General features: G+C 50.1%; 2 protein-coding genes across 2 annotated transcripts in view; both read right to left on the bottom strand.

Moving 5' to 3' along the window:
- Positions 1–15,493, bottom strand: part of SLC6A4 (solute carrier family 6 member 4) — a 33,149-nt gene extending 17,656 nt beyond the window's left edge. The window contains exons 1-3 of the mRNA XM_080826524.1: positions 15,347–15,493; positions 3,396–3,849; positions 1,089–1,223 (exon numbers count right to left, since the gene is read on the bottom strand). Coding sequence (XP_080682650.1) covers positions 1,089–1,223; positions 3,396–3,738 — 478 coding nt within the window. The 5' untranslated portion in view covers positions 3,739–3,849; positions 15,347–15,493. The remainder of the gene's footprint in view (positions 1–1,088; positions 1,224–3,395; positions 3,850–15,346) is intronic.
- A 9,012-nt stretch (positions 15,494–24,505) lies between these two features.
- The window catches only part of BLMH (bleomycin hydrolase), a 44,212-nt gene continuing 41,413 nt past the window's right edge, over positions 24,506–27,304 (bottom strand). Inside the window, exon 12 of the mRNA XM_080825972.1 lies at positions 24,506–25,439. Coding sequence (XP_080682098.1) covers positions 25,288–25,439 — 152 coding nt within the window. The 3' untranslated portion in view covers positions 24,506–25,287. The remainder of the gene's footprint in view (positions 25,440–27,304) is intronic.

The raw sequence follows: 27,304 nt of genomic DNA, 5'->3' as shown, positions 1-27,304 counted from the left end.
TTACCGGGAGACCTGACAGTGACAGACTGACAGACCCGGGGTGGGGGGGGGGCCTTGTAGGGCCCTTGCAGCTCAAGGGAGCGGAGTGGGGGTTGCTGGGGGCTGCCATCCCCCTCATTCCCCAAGGCTCTGGGAGGTGGTGGACAGGTGGCAATGTGGTAAATTCCTTAGATGTATTTGCAGGATCACACGTTTGAGAAGCACACACACGTGTGTGCTGGTACTGCTTTAAACTCTATTTTGGTTGCTTTAGATTTTTAAAAAGTTTTTATTATTATTATTTGAGAGAGAGTGAGAGAGAGCGCAAGGGGGGAAGGGTCAGAGGGAGAAACAGACTCTGCCCGGATGGGGGAGCCCCATGCGGGACCCCAGAATCATGACCTGAGCGGAAGGCCGTCACTAAACTGACTGAACCACCCAGGCATCCCTATTTTGGCTGCTTTAAAAAATATTTTTATTTGAATATAGCTGACACACAACGTTACATTAGTTTCAGGTGTACAACAGGTGATGTGACAATATATATGTAATGCTCTACTCACCACAAGTGTGGCTACCATCTGTCACCACATGACGCTGTGACAGCACTATATTCCTGATGTGGTGCCTTTCATCCCCATGACCGGTTCATACCATAACGGGAAGCCTGTACCTCGCAGTCCCCTTCACCCATTTTGCCCATCCCCCACCTCTTGCCCTCTGGCAACCATTAGTTTATCCTCTATAGTTATAGGACTCTATTAGATCTACTTTTATTTATTTTCTAAAATGCTTATTTTACTTTTATCATTACTATTTTTAAGTTTATTTTTTAGTAATCGCTACACCCAATGTGGGGCTCAAACTCATGATTCTGAGATTAAGAGTCACATGCTCTAGCAGCCAGGTCCCCAGGTTTACTTTTAATTGCCATTTATTCTGTTTCTCTTTAACAGCTGCGTACCACTGGAGCAGTCAAAAACTTACTACTCAAGTCATCGCCCAGAGATACCTTCAGGCCCAGCTGATTCCGGAAGAAGGTCCCCAACTCCCATACTCTCCCCTGCAGGACCCACCTACCCACCCATCCACTCCAGCCTTTTGGTTACCTTTGAAAATCGGGCAGATTTTCCTCCATATGGAAATGCATCCATTTCGGTGGTACTGGCCCAGCGCAAGCTCCATGTAGAACAGTGGGATCCCCCCGAAAATGGCCATGATCGTGTAGGGCAGAAGGAAAGCCCCTGAGGCAAATGAAAGACAATTTCACCCCCTGCCCACATCTGCGCCAGGACAGCCCAGCTGATCGGGACACCCGGGGTCGCGCTGAGATTCACGGGGCGCTATGATGCTCGAGTCTCATGAAGCCACTCTGTGCTGCGTGACCTCACACTGTGGTCCCCTGACCTTAGTGCCTTCCCAGAGCTCCACGGTCAAATGGGGCTTTCAGAGAGTTAACGAAGGTAGCCGAGAGTACATGGAAAGAAAGCTGGGTTCAGAATCAACAGACCGGGCCCTGGAATGGGTTGCACATCTACCCACCCTGAGGACCGGGGTCACTGCCCCTCCCGGAACACGTTTCCTCCCCTATGAAATGACAGTGGCAGAGGGCTGAGATTCCCAGCTTCCCGAAGCCAGCCACACTCGGGAATCACTGGTGAGCTTAAGAACACAGATCCACCTATACCCCCAACGAGGAAGTTCCAGGTGTGGGTGTCAGGACAAAAATGTGCGACCCGCCCAGGTGATTCTGATGCAACCAGAGCTCAGGACCCTTGAGACAGATCACCTGTGACAACCTGCGCCAGGGCTCCAAAAATCAGCAAGTCCCTGAATTCCTATCTTCGGCCGTCCCTATCGTTCCTGGCTCCAGACCCTTGTTACTGATATGTGGCTCTATTCCCGTAACTCCCTTAAGCCGGAACGCTCCCTTCGGAGCAGCCTTGGCAGATGTGGCTGAGAAGGGTAGTTTGTCACAAAAGAAGGACGCCTGGAGCTGCTGCATCACCGGGGATGCTGGTGTCCCCGGCTCTCATAGTGACACAGAATTTGGGAATACGAGGTGGGGATTGCTCACCTGTCGCCTGAGTCTCAGCCCAAAAGGTGGGTCAGCTGTGATTTTCCCCACTGACTCTCCCTCCCAGAAAGTGCTTTGAACCTAGAAACCGGAAGTTGGGGCAACTCGGAAAGGTCCCATCTCACTTACAACTGCTCTGGGTACATCTGGCTTGGGAATAAGAACCACATTGTGTTCTCATGGTGGCATTTGTCCAATGGGTTTGCTTGACTGGCTTAATGGTGGGGAATGAGTGTGGGACAAATGTCCCCAGTGCCCCAGCGCCTTATAGAAGGTGAGTCCTCTCGAGCTGGAGATAACTTCCCTCCTCCTGGGCAGGGAGGGCTGGGCTTCCCGCATCCCCGCCCCCCCCAACCCCCAACTGCCTTTGCGGCCACGTGGATCTAGTTCCTTTAAAAATGCAGCAAACCCAGGCAACTCCACGTCAGGCCATGGAGGAAATGAGGACACTAATGAATTCTCCCTAAACTTCATTTCAGCCGCCCTCCCAAATCAACTACCAGAGCTTCTGTCAAAATAACGACTGATTTGACTTTCATTTCTCATCCTTGTCCCATTTTTGATAGCCAGTCCGGCGTCAACACAGGCACCGTCCGTTACTCCTCTCCACTCTACTCTCTGCTGCTCCCACAGCCCTGCCTACAGTCTGCTACTCTTTTTGATAATCCACCAGTTAACTGCTCTGAAGGTGTTGGGGGTGGAAGGAGGAACAGGAGATAGTCTCTAGCCTCAAAAATCTAACACTCTTGAAGGAGACAGAAGGCAGATCCAGTGTCTGGTTTGGGGTTATCATTAAGGCCATGCTGTGGCTGGGTTCAACTCTGGGTCATGCTTAGATTCCAACTCAAGACTCCGGACCTGAGCAGAAGCCCTTCTCTGACCACACACAGGTCCAAAGGTCCCGGAGGGCCTGGGACCCTGGAGCCACTTCCCAGTTTCTCCTCAGACAGATCTAGCCTCTCTGGCCTCTGCCGAGCAGAGCACGCACAGGGCTGATGGCCATTCTCACATCCCGCTGTGAGCGTGCAGTTGGGTCCTACGGGGGTGGGAAGGGGGTCCTTCTACACATGAAGCACAAGCACGCAGAGAATCTGGCAAGGTCAGGTTTGGGAGAGCTTTTATCTGACTTCCTAACCCAGGGAGCCTCAGACATGCTGACTGAACATTGGTCTTACTGGGAACCCATCTTTCAGACCAGCTTGAAAGTCTAAGCAATCATGTTCTGAGACTCATCAGTTTAGACAAGACAGAAAAGACACGATCTCCGCTGTGGCCTCCTGAGAGGACCTTAAAGACCATCACCAGCTCCGAGCCTCTGCTTGTGGCCCAAGATACTGACCCCCTCCATTCTGGTAACAGATGTAGGGAAAGCGCCAGACGTTGCCCAGGTCCACCGCATAGCCAATGACCGAGAGGAGGAAATCCATCTTCTTGCCCCAGGTCTCCCGCTCCCCTTGGTGAGCCTCGGCAACTAGGGCGGTGGTGGCAGCTGGAAGGGCGTGCTGAGTGTCGTCTCCGGCACCAGGGCTCGGTACTGCTGAGTACCCATTGGAGATGTGGCCAGACTCCACCTTATCCTCGGGGACGGGGACCCCCTTCTGCAGAACTCCATTTTCCTGACAATCGTCTTTATCCTTACACGCTGACAGCTCCTTCTGGGAATTTAAGGGCGTGGTCTCCATCCTGCTGGCTAAGAAACAATAACGACACCCATCTGTGGAAGTCCCCAGCTGAATTCAGGGCTCAGATCCTGGGATCTCCTCCAAGCTTTGTTATCAGCGGGATTGAGAGCTCTGTTGGAAAGGCATACAGTGAAGGGAGAACAGAATTACGCATTCTCCTTGTCTTTGGTATTAACTCAACAAACATGGTAAACTCTGTTTATTAATGGATTACAAAAGCATCTGTCAAGCATGAAACATCCTGATTGCTATAGGGCAGTCAATAAAATCAACCCAGTTTTCAACCTAGACGAGGTATCAAATCACAGTCAAGTCATTTGAAAAGGAGAAAAAACCTGAAACAATAAAACAAACAGGAATGGACAGCAAATCACCCAGGTCCCACATCGGCCTTGTTTAAGAACAAGGGACCGACTTCAGTTGGAGGGATCAGCACCACATCCTGGAGCTCACCAGTCACCCAGAAGAAGGTAGGAAGAGAGCTTGCTTCACCAATGCTTTGCAGAGTACTTACCTTGTCCTGGATGCTGTGCGGGGGAAAAGAAACCCAAAGAAAGGAGCAGTTGCTGCCTGCCAATAAATTAGGACGGTCCTAGGCCCTTTACGCCAAGCATGCCGTGTATTTTACATAAATTATAGGTATGGCTTTAAAAGGATGAAAAGGTGCCCCTAGCTCCTCAGCTGTGGACTTTTCCCCTCTTCCCAGGGTCCAGCCCTTAGAGATTCTAGCTGCTTCTGGGTGTGTCCAGTCGGTCTGTGCTTCGCAGAGCTGCCTTCGCCTCGTGCCTCTGCGGGTCCGCCCAGGCTTTGAAGGGCCCTGCTGCTCACGGTGGGTTCTGTCTGCCTCTCCCAGCGAGTCCTGAGCCAGATGCACCTGTTATTCGGCAACAGTGGGCAGGCGGGGAGAGCTGGAAGAGCCAGGGAGAGGAGCGTGAGGGTTACGGATGCCAGCATGGCTGGTTGTCTCTGAGCCCACAGAGCCTGGTGGCAAGGGCTGGCTGGGACCTCGGCACCTCCACAGCCCTGCCGGGGCCTTGGTTCGGGGAAGTCAGAGCAGCCATCGGGACCCAGGCCTCATACGTCAAACCTGGGGCAGAAATTCGAGCCCTTTTGGACTTTAAACCTATGGCCTGTTGTAAAGTCATCAGGAGCCAAGACCTCCCAGCTCACTTCATTTCATCTGGGCCTGAACTTTTCAAGCTCTTGAAATAGTCTGGGAGTTGAAACAGGTTTCTGTTTAGCTCAGGTCACATTCTACCTTTCGAGATGTCGAGGGATGAGCTATCGCTGTTCACAGCTGCAAAAATCTGCTATTACCCCTTCAAATCCGACAGCTGGAGGATGGCTAGAAATGGCCGGCTAATAAAAAATGGCCGTGTCGGTCTCCTACCTCTCTGGGGCTTTCAGTGACCAGAACCGAACTGTCCACACGTGGAAACGTGAAGATAAAAATGTAGCGAAGAATGAGAGCAGAGGAATGGATTCACACCGAGGACTGCGTACATAAATATTGGCAAGGGCGAGAAATGACCGAGAAATGACTGAGAGCTCTGTGTTCACTGGGTTCCTTTCTCTGTAAAGCAGAAAATAAAAATTTGAAAGGGCTTGGTTGTTGCCAGAAAGATTACAGCAACAAGAGAGAGACCAGCCAGCTCCATGGCTCTAGGGGACAGGGTGGGTGTCCCGTGTTCTACACTTTCTACCTGCTTGGCCCCCACCCCCTGACCCCACCCTGGGCTCAAGGTTGCTCACGAACGAACATGAATTTTGATAAGGAGTGATCTAGATAAAACCCCATTGTGCCCATCTTTATGCTGCTCTCGGCCTCTCCCTGTCCCCCTCTGTGGACCCCTCAGTTTAACCACCCATTCTCTCATCCACCATAAGCAACCATGTACCAGGCCGAGGGATTTTTTTTAAAGTTCATTATTTTTTCGAGAGATGATGAGGCGTCAGAGTATTTAAACTCAGAGCTAAATTAAACCTGCCCTTTGTGGTCTCTGGTTGTGTTGTCTGAAGCAGGCCTCCGCACTTCCCTTTGGCCTCAATCATCGGCCTGTTGTCTGCATTGAACACTGAAGAACTTGAAGGTCAGATGACAGAGATAAAGGGCTTTACCATGTGCAGCCCGATGGCACCCAACGGGCAGAGCCAGCCTTGACCAAAGCTCCCCTCCCCCACCTTTCTTTCTCCACCTTCGAATTTTTACCCCGAGCTTTTGCAGGAACTTCTCCCTATCTGGAATAACGCATTGTTGCTCGCATTGAAACTGCAGCTCAGGGGGCCTCCCCAGCTGGCTCACTGCCTGGAGCACGTGACTCTTGATCTCAGGGTCGTGAGTTCCAGTCTCAGGTTGGATGTAGAGATAACTTAAAAAACAAAACAAAAAACTGCAGCTCAAGGAGCAGCTATACCACCCAGTCATTCTCTGCCACATCGCCCATGGTCTCTCCCATAGACACCATAGACGTGTCTCTCCCATAGACCATGGGGGATGTGCCAGAGAATCGTGGTCGGGGGAGCAAACCCTCAGCCATGCTAGAGAATCTGTGAACTTCCTCAGGCCTGGGTCAAGCGATTTGTTCTAGGTTTCCTGTACACTCTCTCCTGGGGAAGCTTGCAGGGAGGCTGGAAAATGTGTGTGTTTTGCTGAACTCTTCTGGACAATGTATGTTCTTCAGTATCTTCAGGGGTCCGTCCCCTAAAGCAACTGATCTTGATTTCTTGGCACCTGCCCCGACCAGCTCCTAGAAGAATAATATGCGCTTCTCTGTTTTTGTTGTGAGCATTACAAAGACCTTGTTTCCTGATATATCCCCCAGCACTTTTTTTTTTTTTTTAATTACATCAACAGGCTGAAATGGCCCAAGTCCTAAGAAAGCAGGTTAAGAGGGATCCTGGGCTGACTCATGACTTTAAGCTGGTCACTCTCCAGCCAGCTCTGCTCTCTGGCACTCCTGATCACAGAAGCTGGGGTACAAACGTAAGTAACAGCCACCCAAAGCTCCCCAATGGGCAGGAGATACGCATCTCCTTTTTTTTTTCTGCTTCTCCCAACTGGGAAAAAACTCCTCCTGGAGACTCATCCAGATGGCCAGGAGACCACAGCCCGGCCCGCACCCCCTTCTGCCCAAGGCTCTCATGCTCCTTTCCTACTTTTCTGATTCTACAGAGCACTGGCCACCTTTTCCTACTGAGTCCAGCAGATCACAGTTGAGAGCAGGCTGCCCTGGGAATATAGAAGTAAGAGTTAAGAAAATTGGCTTCTAAGAATGTTCTCTTCAAAGCTTTCTTTTTTAAAAGATATTTTTATCCTGCTGGGTAGAGGTTGCAAACGAGGTCACTGTTAGAGCTGTGACCTCCTCCAGGCAGCCTTTGAGTTTCTCCGTGGCCAGAGAAAGCCCCAAAAGCCTTCCTTTGCACCTTGAATGTGGGCTCTTGCACCAGGCAGACCAAGTGACAGGCTGGGGTGGCATGATATCATGCTGCTCCTGGGTGGGATGACAGCCTGACACGTGGGACTCTCATCCCCACATCTCCGCACACAAGCAGCACGGTGATGCCTCTGGCAGGCTGACAGTCTGCTTTCTGTCCACACTCCTGCTTCCTCTCAGCCCAGGGGGTGGCCTAAGATACCCCACTCCCCCCCACACACACAAACACACACATATACCCCTCAGGAGAAAGGATTGTTTCTATTTAAACTTTTTCTGGTCAAATCTCCATTCCCCTTCCCACAAACCCTGCTTTGGTAGCCAGGGGAACCAGGATCAGAACAAGCATGTAATTATAGCAATTAGTCATGAAACAACCCAGACCTTTGGAAAATGGCCGTGACCTGACTTGTCCGTTGGACATCCGTCAGCACGCTCTAAGCAGAAACACTGGAGAAAGTTTGTACTTTGACTTCACTTGTTGAGATCAAAGTGAGTTCATGTCTCGGGACACTTGGTTTCCATTTTCAAAAACCAAACCAGACCCAGCACGGATGATGGGCGTACCATGAGAACAGAGTAATTATAGGTCAGACAGCCAAGTGGAAATTCACCTTCTCTCTTCAGAGGGGGCGTCTGACATTCCCAACACACCTCCCTGAGGACCAGAGCGATTACAAAGCTCTGGTGCCCATTGCTGGGGAGCCCCTGGGCTTGGCAACACTAATTCTGCAAAGGCACACTGTACGCCTACTACATGCCACGCAGGCTCTTGGAGGCAAGGCAGGTGCAGTCCTGCCTGCACGGAGTTCATGGGACAAGGCCAAGCTCCAACTGTGGGAAAACAGTACTTGCGCCGGAGGAGGGAGAGGCAGGGGTGCTCGAAATCCCTGTCGTGCCTCCCATTGGAAACGGAGCTTCCTGCGGACTGAGGCGGAGTGTTGAGGTAGCTCACATTTCGAGCCCCAAGATGCCTTCAGAGTCTACAAGTCATCCCTTTGTCCCTATTGTGCAGTTTCTGTCACAGGAGGCCCGGATGTGAGTGGGTTCTGACTCACAGTCGCCTGCAGCATAGATGCGGGGGAGTCCAAAGGGACTCCTGGCTCACCTTTCCAAACAAAACAGACTTCACTATGTGAACGGGGAGCGCAGGGAAAACCCGCCTGGTTTTGGACCAAAAGGGCTAGAAATGAACACTGCTTTCCCAACCAAAGAATTCTTTGTGTGAGACCGATAGTTCAATTTTTTTGGAGTGGGATTAAAGAGTCTCTAATCCTGAGGGCCGTCTGGGCCAATCATCACGAGAAAGGACAAGGGTCTCCTGTCCAGAACTTGCCCTGCCTGGGGGAGGGGGAGCTTCGACTCTCTCTGCACACAGACTGTGAAGTAGAGAGGACGAGCCGTCGGTGGTGTGGTCGACATCTCTCCAGAGGCCACACAAACGTGCTGTGGGTTGTTTACCTTGTCAGTGTCTAGCATGGGGACGTCAATAAATGACGGGGCATTGACAGCCACTGGGCCACCACATGTATGATGTCCCTCCTGCCCTCTGGCTTCACACCCCGGTCAGGCGGACCAGGGCCCACAGGCGAAGTGACTGCACCCCGTCCCACGAGCCCTCCCTGACTGTGATCGTTCCTCCCAATCAGCTCCTCTCCATGGTGTCACTGGGAAAGTTGTAAACGGCAGAGTCCTGGGCTGCCGTCCCAGGGATTATAATTCAAGAGCTCCATGTGGGTGCTGCATGCTTAATGGATGCCCCGGGTCATCAAGGGCAGGTGGGCCACTGAGCACCCCCAAGGGTATCCCTACCCCATGCCGTTGCTGCCCTAATTATCCCGAATCCTTGGAGGCCTGGGTTCAGTTTCTATCCACAAAGCTTCACTCACCACCCCAGCCCAAATGATCTCTCTCTACTCTGTATGATCACCAGAACATCACTTGTCACTGATTAGTAGGTGTCATCAGTTATCCTTTTATGTCTGTTCGCTTTGGATGACTTTGGTAGCAGGGGCCGTGAACCACACATCTCTGGGCTCAAATACGTGCACGGCCGCCAGCATGGAGGTTGTATTTCAGGTTCCTTGGATGCAGGGCCTGGGGAGCCCCAGCCACAATGCTGGAGGTTTTGAGCCTCAAGTGAGGCACAACACTGTGGTCCCCAGGGTCCCATTCTCAGGGGCCCTGCCCCACTCCTCACCCATTGGCAAGATGAGCTGCACATCTTGGCAGGGGAGGCGGCGGGAGGACTATCACAACAGTCATTTCCATGGACTCTGGACTAGAAAAGACGGACATGTCTGGGATTAAAGAGGAGTCCGGGTTGTGCTTTTAGACTCTGAAACAAGTACCAGCAGGCACACCCATCAACGGTCTGTGTTCCAAATGTTCATGTGTGAGTTGCTTGTTTGGAACATGGGATATGTTTTCTCCCTACAGAAATCCACCCTGTAAAGGGCGGGTAGCCTCCCAAACTCGCTTACAGAATCCTGGTTTGCCCGGAAAATACAGAAACATCTAAAATGTAAGCTGTGGGACACAGCTTTGTGAAGTATGACAAACGGGGGTGCGGGGACAATGAAGCTGATTGGGATGTATCTGTCACCCATCATCTCTCTGGCCTCACATTCTTTCTGGGTCTTGAGCAGAACTAAACTTTAGGAGAGGACAGGAAGTGGGGAGACTCTTGGTGGATTCTATGGAGGGGTCTTTGGGCAGCCTTCTAAGAGCTGTAGAAGGTGAGGACACACAGTTTTTATCACATTGAACCCCACAACTCACAACTTTTTGCTGAAAACGAAACCTCTGCTGCTGTGTCTCAGCGTGGACGAGGCCAGGAGAGGACTTGGGAAACTCAAACATCCAATGTGTTAGATTGGGCGGGCTGAGGAGTGCCCCTTATACCTTTGAAACCCTCCTTTATCGTTGTAATGCAATCTATGCCATAAATAGAAATCAAGATCAAAAAATGGGGCACCGTTTCCAAACACAGATTTTCTCATCCTTAATACAAAGTAGATCACTACAACTACTTTTGCGTAAAACAGACATGATTAGACCCACAAACGGAGCCTGTGGGGGGGAGGGTAGAGAACACCAGCCCCCTCCTTACCCCAGGGGCGGGGGTGGGGTGGGGGGGGAGGGTGTTAGGAAGTGAGGGTAGATTTACCTGTGGCACCTGAGCCAAGCAGAGAGAGAGGGGGCAGGGAGAAAGGGATTTGAAGTCGAATTAAGTACAGTGGGAGTGGTGCAGGCAATAGGAAAGGGGGAGCCACCCATTTTTCCAGGCGGGGCAGGGAGCAGGGAAGACACAGCAGCCCAGGGCTGAGGTCAAGGAGCAGAGAGGAGGGGCCCACGGAGGCCACAAAATGCTTCTACTTTAGGAAATATTGCCTGCAGGGACCTACACTCTTAGGTCAAGAAGTTCTGAAATGTGCTTTACAGTGTGTCGCGCACGCGGCTTGGGGACATTCAAGAAAATCAGTTCATCGTACATAGTACTGACCTAGGCCTTGGATGCACAGAGGTGGGGGCAAGAGGTGGTTTCCGACCCCTGGGAGTCTGTGGTCTCAAGAAGTAACCCTCTATCCTACAGAGGACACCCTTGAGAGAGTGGGGGAAATTTAAATAAGGGCTGTGATATTTGTGTATTTCATAAAAGTTGATCCAATTTTGTCCCAAATGTGATAATAACGGGGCCATGCTTATGTAGGATCAATGTCCTCATTCTTAGGAGACAAAATGTCAAGTATTTAGATGTCTGCAAACTCTGAGGTTCAACAAAAAAAATTATGTGATATATAGATTGTCTCACTGTTACATGAATTATGTCATACATATTATACAGAATGAATCAAACTACATATACTACACATGCAAAAATTAGAGCGAGTGGACACACAAACATGACAAAATGTTAATGACTGGCAGCTCTGAGGGAAGAAGTTTTGCCAGGCCATTTCTCTGAATTTTCAGTTGAAATGTTTTAAAGATTTTATTTATTTATTTGACAGACAGAGATCACAAGTAGGCAGAGAGGCAGGCAGAGAGAGAGAGGGAAGCAGGTTCCCCGCTGAGCAGAGAGCCTGTTGTGGGGCTCCATCCCAGGACCCTGAGATCATGACCTGAGCCGAAGGCAGAGGCTAACCCACTGAGCCACCCAGGCACCCCTCAGCTGAAATGTTTTAAAAGAAAAAACTGGGGGGAGGAAAATCATTCTAGTCTTCAGAACGCTGGGAAACCTCCAGTCAGTCAGACGTCCCTGCGGGCCCAGGGTGCGCCCAGAATAGCATATCTCCTTTCTCCTCTCTCTTCTCTCTCTCTGGGCAGGGCCTCCCTCCCCTTTCCTCCGGCCCCTGCTCCTTTCCTCTGAAATAAGGAAAAGAGCCAGCTAGCTGGATTAGTGTTCAAAAACAACACACCCAGGGGAGAGGAAAGAACAGAGGCGCAGGAGACACAAGTCCCAGGCCGGGCTGAGCCCTCAGAGCCACGGGTGAGCTGGAGTAAACCACAGGGGACCTGGAGCCCTTCCAGCTTGGCCCCTCCCTAAAATCGAGGGAGTCCCTTAGTGAGAGGGAAAAAATTCCGTTTATCTTCATTCAGCAGCTCAGAAGTAATGGAAATAAAATGTCCTTTTTCTTTGAATGTGCCAAGAAAAAAATCACACAAAAACACAAGAAGGCAAAGGCCCCGCTGACTCGCTCCCTCTAATGTAGTCCGCCTCCCAGCCTCCAGCTGCAGATTCCCCCAGAGCACACAGCTGGCTCTCCCAGATCTGCCACTTAGCCTTGTCACCACGTTCCCCCAACCCCACCCCACTTCTTCCCTCCCTGCCTCAAATAATGGCATAAAGAGCTGGATCTCAGGATCCCAGGAGTCCTTCCCCATGCCATCTCCCACTTGTCAGTGTCTGGAGACCCTGGTCACCCGGCCGGCCCCGGGGGACATGACCGCCACGTTGCCACACTGCTGGGATTCATCTCTCGCTCTGCAGTCCAGGGGGTTCGGGGATTACTGACAGGATATCCAGTCCTGGCTTTTAGAAAGCCTATCACTTGGGAGTCCCTGGCTGGGGAGCCTGCGACTCTTGATTTCAAGGCTGGGAGTCTGAGCCCCACATTGGGTGTAGGGATAACTTAAAAACAAAATAAAATAAATGAATTAAAAGTAAAAAAATCTAGGGGCGCCTGGGTGGCTCAGTCAGTTAAACATCTGCCCTCAGCTCAGGTCATGATCCTGGGGTCCTGGAGTCTGCTTCTCCCTCTGCCCCTCCCCTGTTCATGATTTCTCTCTCAAATAAATAAATAAAATCTTAAAAAAAAAAAAGTAAAAAAGCCTATGGCTTAAATAACCACTAATGAATACCAGTTGGTCTGAGGTTGGGGTGGTAACCAGGGAAGAGAGAAGGTCAATGGTCTCACACCGACCTCATCTCTACACATTCTGTCACCCCACACAAGGCTGGGAGCACACTCCCTTGCTTTAAAAACGTGTTCTTGACCCCCAGTAAATGAGCAGTCATCTCCCCAGTCACCAGCAGCCAGTCCCGGTCAGGCTGAGGGAGTGCCCCTGCACAGAGCCTGTACTCAGAGATCATTTTGGAAAATGGACCCAAGTCAGTACGATAAGCTGTGCCTAGAAAGAAGGGGGCTGTGTTCAGCCTCTGGTGGGTCTAGCACCCACCCGAGAAAAGCAGTTCACCCTCTGCTCAGGGAAAATCCCTTCTGCCAGGTGTCCCCCACAGGCCGCTTTCATCTATTTTCCACCCGGGTCCCTTCCAGCAAGATGCCCGCTTTTCTTTCCTTAGGGTGCTAGAAGGTTCAGCCCAGAGACTAATTGCCCCAGGAATGGAGAAGGGGCGATTTATCAGATCTTTGACTCCACACCCAAGCCTGTGACTGTTACGTGGAAACACCACAGTCTTCAGAGGAACCCGGGGCTGACCAGCAACAGATGTGTGACTGGAAGGAAAATGGGCAGAGCCCAGATCTTACTGCCTGGAGGCCGTTGCTACTGCTCCACACCCTGGGCGTCCTGCAAAGGGGATGTGGGGGGTGGGGAAACCCAGGCTCCTGTTTCCTGTGGGTGGTTGAGGTGCAGGATTTCACTTGTGCAAACCTCTGCCTTCCGGTGACCTCTGGGGGTCCCCTGGGGACCCTGACTGGACGGCAACATCTGGGCAGAGCCCCGGGGCTCGGGCATTTGGCAGCACCATTTCCAGTCGTGTTTGCTTAAAGCAGAGAGATTAGGGTCACGGTCACAGGAGTGGAGGGGACTTGGACATCTGGTTGTGCAGGGCCCCCTTCTGCCGCTCACTTGGAGCTGAGGAGCTGAGCTGCGATGGGAAGAACTAAGGCGTGAGGTAGCTTCTGACAGAAAAATTACTCCATCATTTGCCCTTTGGTCACACAGGCATCTTTTTTCAAAAAAAAAAAAGTCAAATCATGACCGTATCCTGTTGGTTCATTAAGCCAAATTGAAATTAAACTTCTTCAGGCAGCCCTACCTTTGTTCTCTCAAATTAAACCATTTGGTGATACCAAGGAGAAGGGACTGCCCCTCACTGGCTTCATTTGTGGAATCATCTGTTTCTCTTCAGAAGGGGACATCGGGGATGTTTCTGCAAGCCTGCCCTTGGAGACGACCCCCTCCAGCCAAGCACCCCCACCCCATGGCACATGGCCCATTTGTGAAGCTCTTGCCCATGCTTCTCTGAGTTTCATCAAAATACTCTCCCAACTCTCAATATCCCCCACAGAGGAATTTGTGAGGTTTTCCTGATTCCACTGACACTTCAGCATCACTCTGTCCCCATCCTCACCCCTCCGCCCACCCTTAGTATATGTTTTTTAAGCAAGAGACAGAGAGAAATGGGTTTGAGGAACTGTGCTGCTCTTAGATTCCTGAAATGTCCCACGGGCATCACCAGAGTGCTGAGGGGCCTTCTGATGAATTGTGAAGCAGTCTCAATCTGCTCTTGTTCGAGTTCAGTGAAAAAAAAAAAGAAAGAAAAGCCCATATACAAAATGGCTTGCTTAGTTAGCCCCATCAGAACCGGACTCTCCTCCGGGCGCTGGGAGCAGCCAACCCCACCCCAGGGCCGTGGTAGGAAAACCCCCTTTGGGCACCAGTGGCTCCACACAAAAGCAAGGACTAGGACAGGGTCAAAGCTGTGTGTTTCCCTTCAATGCTCAAAACCCAAACGCTAATGTCCCTCTGTGTCATTAAACCTAAATCCCAATGTTGCTTCCTTAGACATTTTTCCTATGTAACTGAAGGCAAAACACATTAAATATTTGATCCAGTCTTAGCATGATGAGAGCCAGCGGACTCATAAATAATCCACTGACCTGGTTCATTTTTCTGGACAAAATTGAGCATAAAAGTACACGCACACACACAAGCGTTGGTAACGTCTGACTCAGAAAGTCTCCCCCTCTCAGATTCTTCAGAACCCCAAGTGAACCAGAAATTCCTTACGCAAAAGACCCAGTGCAAAAGGAGATGTGCTCCCTTGGGTCCTCAGCTCCAGAGAGTGTTTTCAAAGACATATTTAAATGCACACGTTCTCTTCAGCAATTGACGGTTCCACGCTTGAACCCTGTAGAACAGCTGGCTGGAGTTTGAGTTTCCCATAAATTCTGAATGGCCCGGGAGGTGGCTGAGCGTGCACCGGTTCTGCCGGTGGGAACAACCCAGGCGCACCGAGACTCGTCCCACTTAAGAGTCCATTCAGAGATTCCTCTAGATCCTTGGGCATTTCTGTCAACCAGAAGCCTTCCCTCAGAAACGCCTCTGCACGCAGCCACCTGCACGCCACAGCGGTAAGGGACCAAACCCGAGCCGCGGAGCTGAAACTAAAGCAACTTTTCCCCACGCGCGGGACAACGCTTAGCCTAAAGCCCATCTTCACAGGGTCTTGCTCTGGTCCCCCAGGCCATCGGAACAGCCCCCGCGGGCGGCAGACCAAGGAGCCCTCCAGTGCCCCCCAGTCCCCTGGGCCGTGCCCTGTCCCCGGGCGCGCCGACTGTCCCCACCCATGCTCCCCTCGAGGGCGGCGGCAGCGCCTGGAGCCCACCTCGCGCACACGCCCGCCAGCCAGCCAGCGCCCGGGGGAGCCCCCGCGGGGTGGGGTGCGGCAGGAGAGGGGATTCGCAGACGGCAAGCCGACCCACCTGCCGGGAGTCCGTGGGGAGGCTGGTCCAGGGCCCTCGGAGGCGGGGCGGCCCTCGCGCCCTCGAGGCACCGGGGGCGCGGCTGCCTGTGCAGGAGCGGGCGCCCGAGCGGCCGTATTTGTACTCTCTCGTTCCCTCACATGGTCTGATCTCTAGATATCCGCCGCCAAAGAGCTCTTTAAGAATTTTTGCGTCACTTTGAGCTGCAGAAACTTTACGTTTCCCGCGTGGCCGCGGCTCTGCGCTCCCCCCGGGGTGGGGGTGGCCGCCCCGGCGCTCGCGCGGGGTGGGGAGGGGTGGGGAGGCTGCGCCGCGCAGGGAGGGGGTAGGGGACGGGGCGGGGCCCCAGGAACGGGAGAGGGGGCCTCCCTCCCTCGGAGGGACAGTGCTCTAGGAAGCGAGAGAGGCCGGGCGGCAGGGGCACTGGCAGAAGGCCCAACAGAGCCAAGAATCCCAACTTTTTCGCTCTCACCTCACGGGTGGGCGGGCCGCTCCCCAGCCGACAGGTATATTTCCACCCCTACCAGCTGCTTCCCAAGTTTAGGGTTCTGCTCAAAATCACTTCTGCAGAGCGATCTTTCTGGACCACTGACACTTGCCCATCACCCCTCCCTGAATCCTGCTCTGTTTTCTTCCTAGGACTTAGCACCTGGCATTCCTGGGGTTCATCGGCCCCACCGTGGGATGTGCGCTGGGCCAGAAGGGACCTCGTCTCATTTCTGGCCATCCCCAAGGCCTCTAGCAGTCCCTGACCTAGTGGCTCAGTAGTTACTTGCAGACAGACAGACGGAATGAATGAATGAATGAATGAATGATTTCTCCTTTGGTTAACTGGCCATACTTCAAAGCTGTATCAAACAGATTGTCCGGGTGGTGATGCCGGAGGGGATATGCCCCTGGTGTGGCTACAGTAAAGAACTTTCTACAGTATTTTAATTATCTGAAGAGGTTCAACAGGAGCGTATTGTTTTAAACCGTGTGAAAACATTGCTTTGATAATTTTTTTTTTTAAATCTAAGTTTAAAAGTGATTTTTAGTAGAATTTTTTTTTAACCTTTGAAAAGAACAGATGGAGTCCTTGCTTTGGGATGCCCCTGAGGCAGAGATGAGAGGGCACAGACTAGCCCACCACCCTCCTCCCAAAGGCGGCCAGGGACCGAGCAAAGTAGAAGGAAGAGAAGAATCGCAAGCTTGCAGCCCCCATGTACTTGGAGGAACCGAGTCAGCACAGACGCGGCGCGGTTGAGCAGGTGTCTGCGGGGGGACCCGGCGGCCTCTCCCGCCCTAGGAGGAATCAGTGTGAGGCTTTGGTGCCCCCTAGACGTCAGGGGGGCGATTGCAAGGTAGTGGTGAGCCGACTGGCATTTAGGGCTGTAAAGCCAGGCTGGTGATTCCTGGGCAAGCTTGGAAAATTCATCTCGGGCCAAATCCCCAGGGATCCCCTTTCAGATGAACAAGTTCCTGCTCCCCGGGTTCTGCTTGGCCTTATTAAACTCATGCGTAAGCGCAGTATGAACTACGGGCTGCAGAAATGTAGGGTGCGGTTCCAAGGAGGGGACAGGGCAGAAGCAAGGGAAGAGGAGACTGGGGGGGGGGGGGCACAAGTTGGGGAGGGCGGGTGATTTTAGCCCTCGGCTAAGGCTCTCCGGAATCTGTCCTCCACCTTGGTTCCAATGTGGCTTTTTAACACGACTCCACAGTCTCATAAAACTGCTGGCCCACCACTCCTGGCCTTCTTTCTAGATCCTGATACCCACTCCAGGGTGGGTACTGCCTTCTTTGGTGCAGTGCTGGCCTAGAGAGTGGGGATCCCATGGGCCTGGGTTAAATCTCAGCTCTGACCCTGGACTGTCTATGTAGGTTTGTTTCCACACAGGGTAAGTTCCCTTACCTCAATCCATCTGGCCTTTGGGTCCCTTGTGTGTAAAATAGGGATCCTGTGAATGGTGGGCACCACCCAGCTCAGGGCTGTGAAGAGGCTGATGGGTACATGGCCCGCCCCGCTGTGCGCCTCTCCTCCCGAGGGAGACTTCTGTATCTTCTTTCTTTGGCCTTGGACCACCCAGGCCAGGCTTCTCTCCTCTTGCTCCTCCTCAAACCCAGCCCCCTTCTCCTCCCTAAAGCGAACTCTTCCCCATCATTCCTCTCGCTGTCATTGTCACCACTTCCCAGTCATCTCCAGGAGCTGACTCTCCCTGGTGAAGATCCCTGGTCTCGCTGCCCATCCTCCATCCGCACGGGGGGGAGCGGACAGACGTCACCGTCTACTGGCGGGAAATCAGCATTTTGGGAAGGATCCCACGTCTGCTCCAGCCAGGCTACAGGCAGCGGAGCGGGGGTACTGGAGGCAGACAGGGTCCTCAGATCGGAAGGAATGAGGCCAGGAGGTACCAGTACGAATAGGGAGGAGGTGAAAGTCGGAAACTGGAGAACTGTGAGGCTCAGCGACTGGCCAGTGTCCAGAAAGCGATGAGTCTGTCGAAGATGCCCGGAACTGGGGTGAACCTGCATGACCATGACTGGGAGAAGAGCCCCGCTGGGCAACCGTGGTTCAGCACTAATTTCTCTCAGTTCGACCGGCTCTGGCCTCTGCAGAAGAAACACAGCCCTCTCTCCCTCACCACACAAACACGGCCACCAAGAGCTGGGCCTTCGTTCCCCTGTGGAGCCAGACCAGGAAAAACCCTGTAAGGCCAAACCTCTCTCTCCAGAAATCCTGGGGCCATCCGTCTGTCCTGCTTTCCTTCTGTTTAATGCAGTAATGAAAGACGAGGCCCACCCCTTCTTCTGGGCCTTTCCTCAGCATTCCCAGCCCTGGCAGTGGATGTCTGCCTGTGCCATCCCTTCTGAGGCACAAAATCCCACCCCGCCCCCCGATTCACCAGGGAGGTGACATAGTTTGGGTGACTCTGTTCACATTCAGCTGCGTGTGGAGGCCGGCACGGAGAGGGTAATCTCTGCTGCCCAGCGAGGCCTGAGCTCATCCCCTCAGAGGGCGGGGCAGGCGTGCCTCTGCAGCTGCTCCTCCTGGACCCAGGAGAAACAAGGAAAGGGCACAGGAGGTGCAGCCCCACCCAGAGTCCCTGGAGGGGGGACATGCTAGGCGGTGGCAGGAATGGGGGACTGGCTCGTGCTCGGCCTTGAGCAAGATGTTTTGGTTGCCTTTCCTGGCCCCTTCTGCCCCGTTCCTGAGGAGCCTCCTGCCTCGGATAAACAAGGCCTCTTCCTCCACGTTTGACAGCTATTGTGACTACCCCGTGCTCTAGCTGTAATATCTCTGAACCGGGGTTTTTGGTTTTTCCTTCCTTCCTACAGAATTCCCTCCTCTGACAGTAAACACCTAGAGCTGAGGCCACATTCTGGAAGCAAGCTGGTTTGTTTGTTTTACCTCCGACCTTGGCAGAGAAGTGGAAGCCAGGAGCACCATGGAGCCCCAAGAAGGGCCCCTGCAGCCCTGTGTGTGTGCCCCCCAGTATGTAGAGCCCCCGTGCCCCCTCTCCTACATGCCCACCTCCTCTGCTAGGCTCCAAGTCCCCACAGGAAGGGGCTCCACCTCTCCCCCACAGTTCAACACACAGTAGGCCCCGCGACCAGAAATGCCTTTTACTCTCAACAGACTCTGGGTGCCCTTAAAACTAGGGCCCCGGGGAAATCTTGGCACAGCCAATGCCAGGGTACCACACAGCTGTTGGAAAGAGTGAGGCAGTTGATCTGGGCTCATTTGGGGAGGTTCACAAGATTTATTGTTAAATGAGAGGGAAAAAAGCAAACGCAGAACAGGTGTTGCTCAGTTTGCTGGGCAGAGGAAGGTGAAAATGTGTGTTGAAATCCAAGAATAGACAGGTGAGGAAGAAGAAGAATTAGGAGGGGGAGGAGAAAAGAAAGAAGGAAGAAAACAGCTGAGGGAAAGACAGAAGGCAGGAGGACATCCTGGGAGCCCCAGCCTTACCACAGAGCAGAACCTGGAGGCGCTCCCAGGGGCGCAGCTGTACCCCACATGATTCAGACGTGTTTCCTCTCCAAAGGGGGCCAAGTTACTCAGCGCCATTGTGATTTTGTCTGTTCCTTTAGGAAGGGGGTAAATATTTGTACTAATTTCCTAGTGAGGGTGCCATGAGCCAAGAGGTGACGTTTAGGGCTTCGCTGGGGATGGGCTCAAGAGGGCCAGAGTTATTCTTAGAACACCTGTCTTGTGCTTCCAGGCCCTGAGGTCCTCCTGCCAGTTTTCCTTTGCCGGCTTAAGATTATAAAATACTCACCCTCTCTTTGGCTTTTCTTCCCTTCTAGGAACTTCAAGATAACTTGTGCCTCTGTGTATGGGGAGGTTTCCCCTTCATCTCTTCTTGGCAAGCTCGTCACCCTCATCCATCACCCTCACTGAGGTCTGCGGTCACTGTGGTTAGAAGTTAGTTTAAAACCAGGCAGCATTTCTTCCCTTCTCCGAGTTCCAGCCCCTTTGCAACCGTAGGGCACTTAACTAGCACTGTTCCCAAATGACAGCAGCTGGTGCGAATCAAACATTCCCTCCCTCCCGTTCTTCCTTTCCCTTTGTGATAAAATGGAAAAGGCTGAACTTGAAAAGGGAAACAAGGGGCACCTGGGTGGCTCAGTCGGTTAAGCATGCGACCCTGATTATGGCTTCAGATCATGATCTTGGGGTCGTGGGATGCAGAGTGGATCCATGCTGGGCGTGAAGCCGGCTTAAGATTCTCTCTCTTCGGGGCGCCTGGGTGGCTCAGTGGGTTAAAGCCTCTGCCTTCAGCTCAGGTCATGATCCCAGGGTCATGGGGTCGAGCCCCGCGTCGGGCTCTCTGCTCAGTGGGAGCCTGCTTCCCTTCCTCTCTCTGCCTGCCTCTCTGCCTACTTGTGATCTCTCTCTGTCACATAAATAAATAAAATCTTTAAAAAAAAAAAAAGATTCTCTCTCTTCCTCTCCCTCTGCCTGTCCCCCCAACTCCTCTCCTACCCCACCACCCCCACTTACTCTCTTTCTCTTAGGGATTTAAAAAAAAAAGGGGGGTGAAACAAAACTCAGGCTGGTTTATTCCGAGTTTTAATCAAATTGTAGCATGGACCCCGGGGAGGAAGGAAGAGTTGGCATCAGGCAACAATGGTTGGAACAAGTTGTCCTAAATACAGGAATGCTCATCTGGAATTACTTATAGAAGTCCAGCTTAACTAGTGGCGTTGGCCATGGTCAACAGGAGCGCCGGTTGAAGGACTTCGTTAGCTCGAGGTCCCCGGGGCTGCCCGCAGCCCATTAGAATCAAGCTGTTCTTTAAGGACAAGCTGGAGACAGCACTTGGGTCCGTGACCACATCCTGAAGGCAAGTCTCATTATCAGGTCCTGGCTTCTTGGATGTGTGGGGTCAGCATGACTCTACATGTCCCGAGAGTCCTCTGGCCGCCAAGGACTTTCCACCCGTCAGAGCAGCGGTTAGAGGAGTGCCCAGCCACACCTTCCTATTTCTGCGCTCAGCAGGCCCCCGAATATCAGCAAGGTCCTCCAATTCAGGTCTCTGGCTAAGCTTTGACCCATTTCCCCATACGCACTGCTGTTTGCTTCTCCCTACCTGATCCTAATTTTGAGAAATATTTTTTATTAAATATTTGGTTATAAAGATAATTTTTTTACATATTGTGGATTTTGTTTATAATTTGTTTTGGGACTTCTGCATCTATGTTTATGGGTGTGATTTACATGTAATTTTTCCTCTTACTATCCTTGTCAGAGTTATGCCAGTCTCACAAGACAATGCTTTCCACCATAATAGTTCTTTACATCTATCCTTTTGGGCTAATCAAGATCTCCCAGAGATTTCCAATCCCCTGGGCACTACATTTTTTTGTTTGTTTGTTTTGTTTTTAAGTTTTATTTATTTATGAGAGAGAGGGAGAGCAGGGAGCAGGGGAGGGGGGAGGAGCGGACGGAGAGGGACAAGCAGACTCTACACTGAGCACAGGGCCTGATATGGGGCTCCATCTCAGGACCCCGAGATCATGACCTGAGTTGAAACCATCTCTTGATGGACGACACTTAACTGACTGAGCCCCCCGGGAACCCCTGCCCGGCACTGGAATTCTAGGAGCACAAGATGGCAGAGAACATTCAGAATGCAAAGGCTCAGCCCTCTTATGGTACTTTCATCCCTGGCTGCGTTGCTGACCTCCAGACCATAAGCTGTTTTTCTCTCGAGAATAAATCTTGAATTGGCTGAAAGGGCAGGGGAGGGACAGTTACCCAGCTGCCCAAGGAAGGGATCTAACAGACAGTCAATCCTCCAGTAACCCCCCTTTTGCTCCTAGTTCCCTTAGTGGCTATCTGAAGATGCCCTATTTGGGGGGGGGGGTATTATGCAGTGTAGATTGGTTTGCGGAGCACTGGCTGTCTCCACCATGGGCTGAGGATTCAATGGTTTCAGCTCCGCTAAATTTCTCAATGCCTCTGTCTGCTTTCCAGCTTATTGTTTCTCTTCTGTTGCTCTGGAGGTTGTGGAATTATGTCTTCTAAATGAATCATTTAACAAAGTTTATCTTCCAGTTTTCAAATATCTGCAGTATCTATAATAGTGCTCTCCTTTTAATTTCTTGTGTATGTGTTTTCATTAGTCTTGTCAAAATCTGTTAATTTACTTAAAAAAAAAAAAAGAACCAACCTATGGCTTTGTTGATCTTTAGTTTCTGCACATACATTTTCTTTCTTTCTACCTTTTTTTAAGTTTATTTTACAGTTCTAATTTCTTGACAGGGATGCTAAGCTCAATTCTCAGGCTTTCTTCCATTCTAATAAAATTTTAAGGCTATAAAACTTATGTACTGTTTTAGCTCTACCTGCCATTTTGAATATGTAGTATTTTTTTTTTAATCATTGTTCGGGTTAAATTTCCTTTATGATTTCTTCTTGGACCTATGACTTAATTTCTAAACATATAGGAGCCTTTTAGTTAGCTCTTAATTTTAGTTTCTAACTATAAGAACTATTGGAAATTTGTTGAGGTTTACTCCCCAGTATATGGCCAGTTTTTGGAAAAGTTCCATATGCGCTCAAGACTGCAGTTATTAGAGCAATGTCCTATAGATGTCCATTATACCAAACTTAATAAATGCTTAAATCTTTTATATATTCACTTGAGGTTTGGTTACTTGATCTATCAACAATCAAGAAGTGTGTTAAAATCTTCCGTTATGATACTGGATTATTTTTCCATATAGTTATGTTTTTGTTTTATATAATTCGAGGTTATTAGGTACATACTAATTTAGAATTTAGAATCTTTATATTTTTCCGGGGAACCAAGTAAACATATAATTAATGCAGTGATTCTATCTCTAGTAATGCTTTTTTTTTTTTTTAAGATTTTATTTTATTTATTTGACAGAGACACAGCAAGAGAGGGAGCACAAGCAGGGAGAGTGGGAGAGGGAGAAGCAGACTTCCCATTGAGCAGGGAGCCCAATGTGGGACTCAATCCCAGGACCCCAGAATCATGACCTGAGCTGAAAGCAGCCGCTCAACTGAGCCACCCAGGTGCCCCATGCTTTTTGTTTTAAAGCCTATTTCCAGGGTTGATGTATTATACAACTCCAGGGAGACTGTGAATAACAGATCCTGGCATGAGTCTGTTTGTTATTCAGAGTAGTCCTAATTTTGCTAATTATCAGTATAGCTACACCAGATTTATTTTGCTAAGTATCTGCCTGATGTATCTTTCCTACCCTTTTCATATCCCAGGTTGCCGATGTCTCTTGTAATTAGCTTATGGCTGAGTTTCTTTTCAAACTCCAGTTTGAGGGTCTCCTGGGTGATTCAGTCTGTGAAGTGTCTGCCTTCGGCTCAGGTCATGATCCTGAGGTCCTAGGATCGAGCCCCGGGTCAGGCTCCCTACTCAGCAGACTCTGCTTCTCCCTCTCTCTCTGCCGCTCCCCCTGTTCATGCTCTCTCTCAAATAAAAAAAATCTTTAAACACTCCCAAAACCTCCAGTTTGACAATTTGCCTTTTTTCAGGAACATTTATATATTGTACTTACTGACACATTTAGATTTATCTCTGTCTAATTTTGGACACTCTATTTGTTTTGCTTTTTTTTTTTTTCTCTCATCTCCATCTTGTCTTTTTATGAACAAAAATACCCTGCTTATTTTTTAGTAGTTCATCTAGAAAATTTTGGATATATTATTAACATACCAAAGTCTAAGGTCAATCGATATACTTCTCTTCTTCCTGAATGACAAAGGATATGTTTAGTCCAACCACCTCCCTAATTATCATCATCTCCTTTCAGGTATTTTAGTCTCATCTTTCTTTGAACCCTATTAGACTTACCTACAGGCACTTTCTGTTTAGATGATGCATGTACTTATCACATTTCCTATCTTCCATACTGGATCACCTCCCTTCTATTTGACTGAAAGTGTACTTTATTTCACCCCTAAAAGACAATTTCATTGAGTATAAAATTCTAGGCTCACGGTTAACTTCTCCTAGCACCTTGAAGATATGTTTCACTGTCTTCTTGCTTACAGAGTTGCCGATGAGAAGACAGTCGTCAATCTAATGGTCTTTTCTTTGGAGGGAATGATCTGTGTTCCTGGATGCTTTAAAGGTCTGTTCTAGGGTTTTGCCATGATGTGTCTAGAAATGGGTTTATTTAACTTGCTTGAAACAGAAAAGGTTTACAACGATAGCGACACTTCAATTAAAGCTTGATCCTTTATCTAATGTTATCTTGGAAAGTGCTATGACAGACAGTATCCCCTGCTAGGACTGAGAAGATTCTAAGAAAACCAGAAAGGTAGGGGGCTCAGGTGCTGATGGAAATGTTGATTAGGAGGCTATATTTATTTGCTTTCAGTGAAAGGGAGACCCAGTCTCAGTAAAACACATACTCTCCAGCCAATTCCAAGGCTGAACCCAGCAAAGCTTCCTTTCTTACTCTTCTAAGATCTGGATGAAAAAAAGGTTAAGTAGCAGGGACACAAGCTCTCTCAGATGCGGTGCCTGGACATCCTCTGCGGAAGCCAGTGAGGGTCAGCACTGGCTGGGAAGGGCCATCGATACCACACAGAAAGTGAAGCAGGGAAGCCCTGAGCGATCTTAGGAATCACCTGGCTGCTTTCCTTTGTTGCTAAATAAACGCCTAGTCAGATCAAATAAGCCATTTACTCTCATTTAGCAAAGTGTTTTATTCAAAAGCTTCTCAGCACCATCTAGTTGTCAGAAAGAATGGCATCGCCTTTTCCTGCCCACCCGACTCCAGATTCCAGAGGCCGCAGTTAAACTGTTGAGCTAGAGCGCCCCCTAAGGGTTATAATTCAGATCATGATAAGATTTTGGTTGGTCTCACACTCCTCTTTCTCTAAGCCTCCACTCAGGGAGAGCTGTGCTTCCCCACAGTTCCAAACAGGAAGGAATCATGTCAGACTCGATCAACCTCCCATTCCTGGGCTATCAGAGGCACATAAAACTACTTTGACAAAAACGGGATTCAGTGACTGCCATCTAGGAAGGACAGTGATGCTGTCAGGCAGCATGCAGTTTGAAAGCTCGAATCTCAAGATAACCCTCCCCCAACTCCACCCTAGAAACAAGGAGCATCAGGTCCATTTTCTCTCCATATTCAATTGCTCATCCTCTCCTATCTTCTGAAAAGACACTAAGCCAGACCTTTTGACAGAGTTAGGACAAACAATGACAACTGATTAAAATGCTAAGAGATCCTGAGCTGTTGGGGATGAGGAGAGTAGAGTGTGACCTGATCCTTCCTTTTAAGAATATTTTGTCTCATCATAAAGCACACTTCTCTGAAGAGGTTCCTGGAGGAGAAATCCAAGAGTCTGACTGTGTCCTGTGGGAACCCATGTAACTTTGGCTTCAGTCCTTGGATCTGTCCGTTGCAGCTACTTCAGGTCCCGGAGGAGGAGGAAAGAGCTAGAGGCAGCGTCAGTCGGCCAAAGCCCCCATGGGGTCCCAGGCCGGCAGGACGATGGGTTCCTGCTCTAGCACAGCTAGCACCTCTTCGGGAACGTGCTTCTTGTCCACCACTACTTCGTAGACATACTCAGAGAACCACTCATCTGTCATGCACAGGTAACCTGGAGGAAAGAACAGAAGGCTCATGAACCACAGGGCAAGGGGCAAAGGGCGGAAGCCCCACTAGCACTATAAAGAAGCTTTTTACAAAACTTATACCTGCACACGTTTTTCAGCCTTCCTGTCTAGAACCTCACTTAATCTAAGTCTCACTAACCATTCTGTGATGCAGACGGGACAGGCATGGCTATAATTTCATCTGTCAGAAAACTGGGGCTCAGAGTAACTAGGTGACAGGCCTGGTCGCACAGGGGAGGTTCCGACCTGGGCCTCGGACCTAAGACTGTTCGCAGATCCTGTGCTGTTTCATTGCCTGGGCTGTCTGGGCTGAAGAGGAGCATGTGACCCTAGAAGACAGGAGGAAAGGCTTCTTGTTCATAGAGCCAACACCAAGGGGACTGATCTCTAGGTCAGAAGGGCAAGCACCCTAGTTTCATCCTTACCCTGCCCACCTTCTCAGCATCACAGGCTCTTCTCCTACCTTCCTCTCCCCTGTAAATTCCTGCGAGCAGCTAAGCTGCTAGGGGAAACCTGATGGGGCCCATGTCTTCATTCCCAGGTAGCTGCTTATTTGCTGGTGATCCTGTGTAAGTCAAATGGTAACACAGTCTTTGCTTTCCTAGTGGAAAATCTGTGGTAAAGATCAGGCAGAAATGGAAGACTGAGACAACTTCTTGACCTCTTTTCCTCAGCGAGGCCCTACAGTTTACAGACCTCTCCACTGGGTAGGACTGTATGAACACCCTAGGCTGAGAGCTCAGCCGAGAGAAAACATGGGGTCAGCCATCATCCACCCATCTTAGAAGCCTGCCTTTTCCCATTAGGAAGATTAACCTGTATTTCAGGCTGCTCTAGGACAAAACAAATTCCCCTTCAGGAACGTACTTCCAACAAACCTAAAGAGGGGAAAAAATGCTTCACTTGGCCACTAATAATAAAAAGAGTAAAATTAAAGTGAGCAACTAAAGTGTGTATTTAAAATAAGAATTGGTCAAGGAGAGAGCCCAGAGCACAGAAATGTGAACTTACACAGGGCTACTATGCACACCTACACATCCAAAGACTCATAGGAACTAGCAGTCTTCATCACCATCCTCATCATCACTCCCATCTTAACCATATCCGGCACCTGTTCTATACTAGACACTTGAGCCATTTTTCCCTCAAAGTGTTTGTGCAAATCGATTTCTGTGCTGTATCATTTCTCACTATATGGGACCAAGAAAAAGGAAGAAGTTGTAGGTGTTTCTCCCATGGCAGTCCTCTAGGGGAGCAGTTCTCTAATGTCCAGGCCCCACTATATTCTTAAAATGAATGAGGATGCCAGAAAGTTGTTTATGTGGGAAACACCTACTGGTGTTCACCGTATTAGAAATGAAAACAAAGTTAAAAATACTAATTCATAAGAATTAAAAAAAAACATGAATAGAAATAACATATTTTTAGGAAAAAACCATTATATTCTCCAGACAAAATAAACCTTAGTTAGAAAAATGGCTTTGTTTTACACTTTAATGTCTGGCTTCCCGAAAGACAAATGAATTCTTGTATCTGCTCTGTCTGCCATCTGCTGCAAACTGCTGTTCTGGCTGAAGGAGAGGAAGGAAAACCTGGCCTCACACAGATATGTTGTTGCAAACCCCCTAAGAGGGTCCCAGGGAGCCGCGGGGGTCCTGAGAGCACACTTTGACAACCACTGCCCTAAAGGCCAGACTGATTTAAGTCATTAAAATGCAACATGATGGCAAGTCTGATTGTGTAAGCTAAATGGTGTCACAGAGGACATTATTTAACATGAAAACACAACTGTTTTGGTGAGGTTTCCTGTGCCCAGTTCTCCTCTTCACCTCTGACAGAAGCCAAGGAC

Source organism: Martes martes (assembly GCF_963455335.1).
Source record: "Martes martes genome assembly, chromosome: 16".
NCBI classification, from domain to species: domain Eukaryota; kingdom Metazoa; phylum Chordata; class Mammalia; order Carnivora; family Mustelidae; genus Martes; species Martes martes.
The sequence above is the reverse complement of the archived record's forward strand: the minus strand, read 5'-3'. Positions and strand labels throughout refer to the sequence as shown.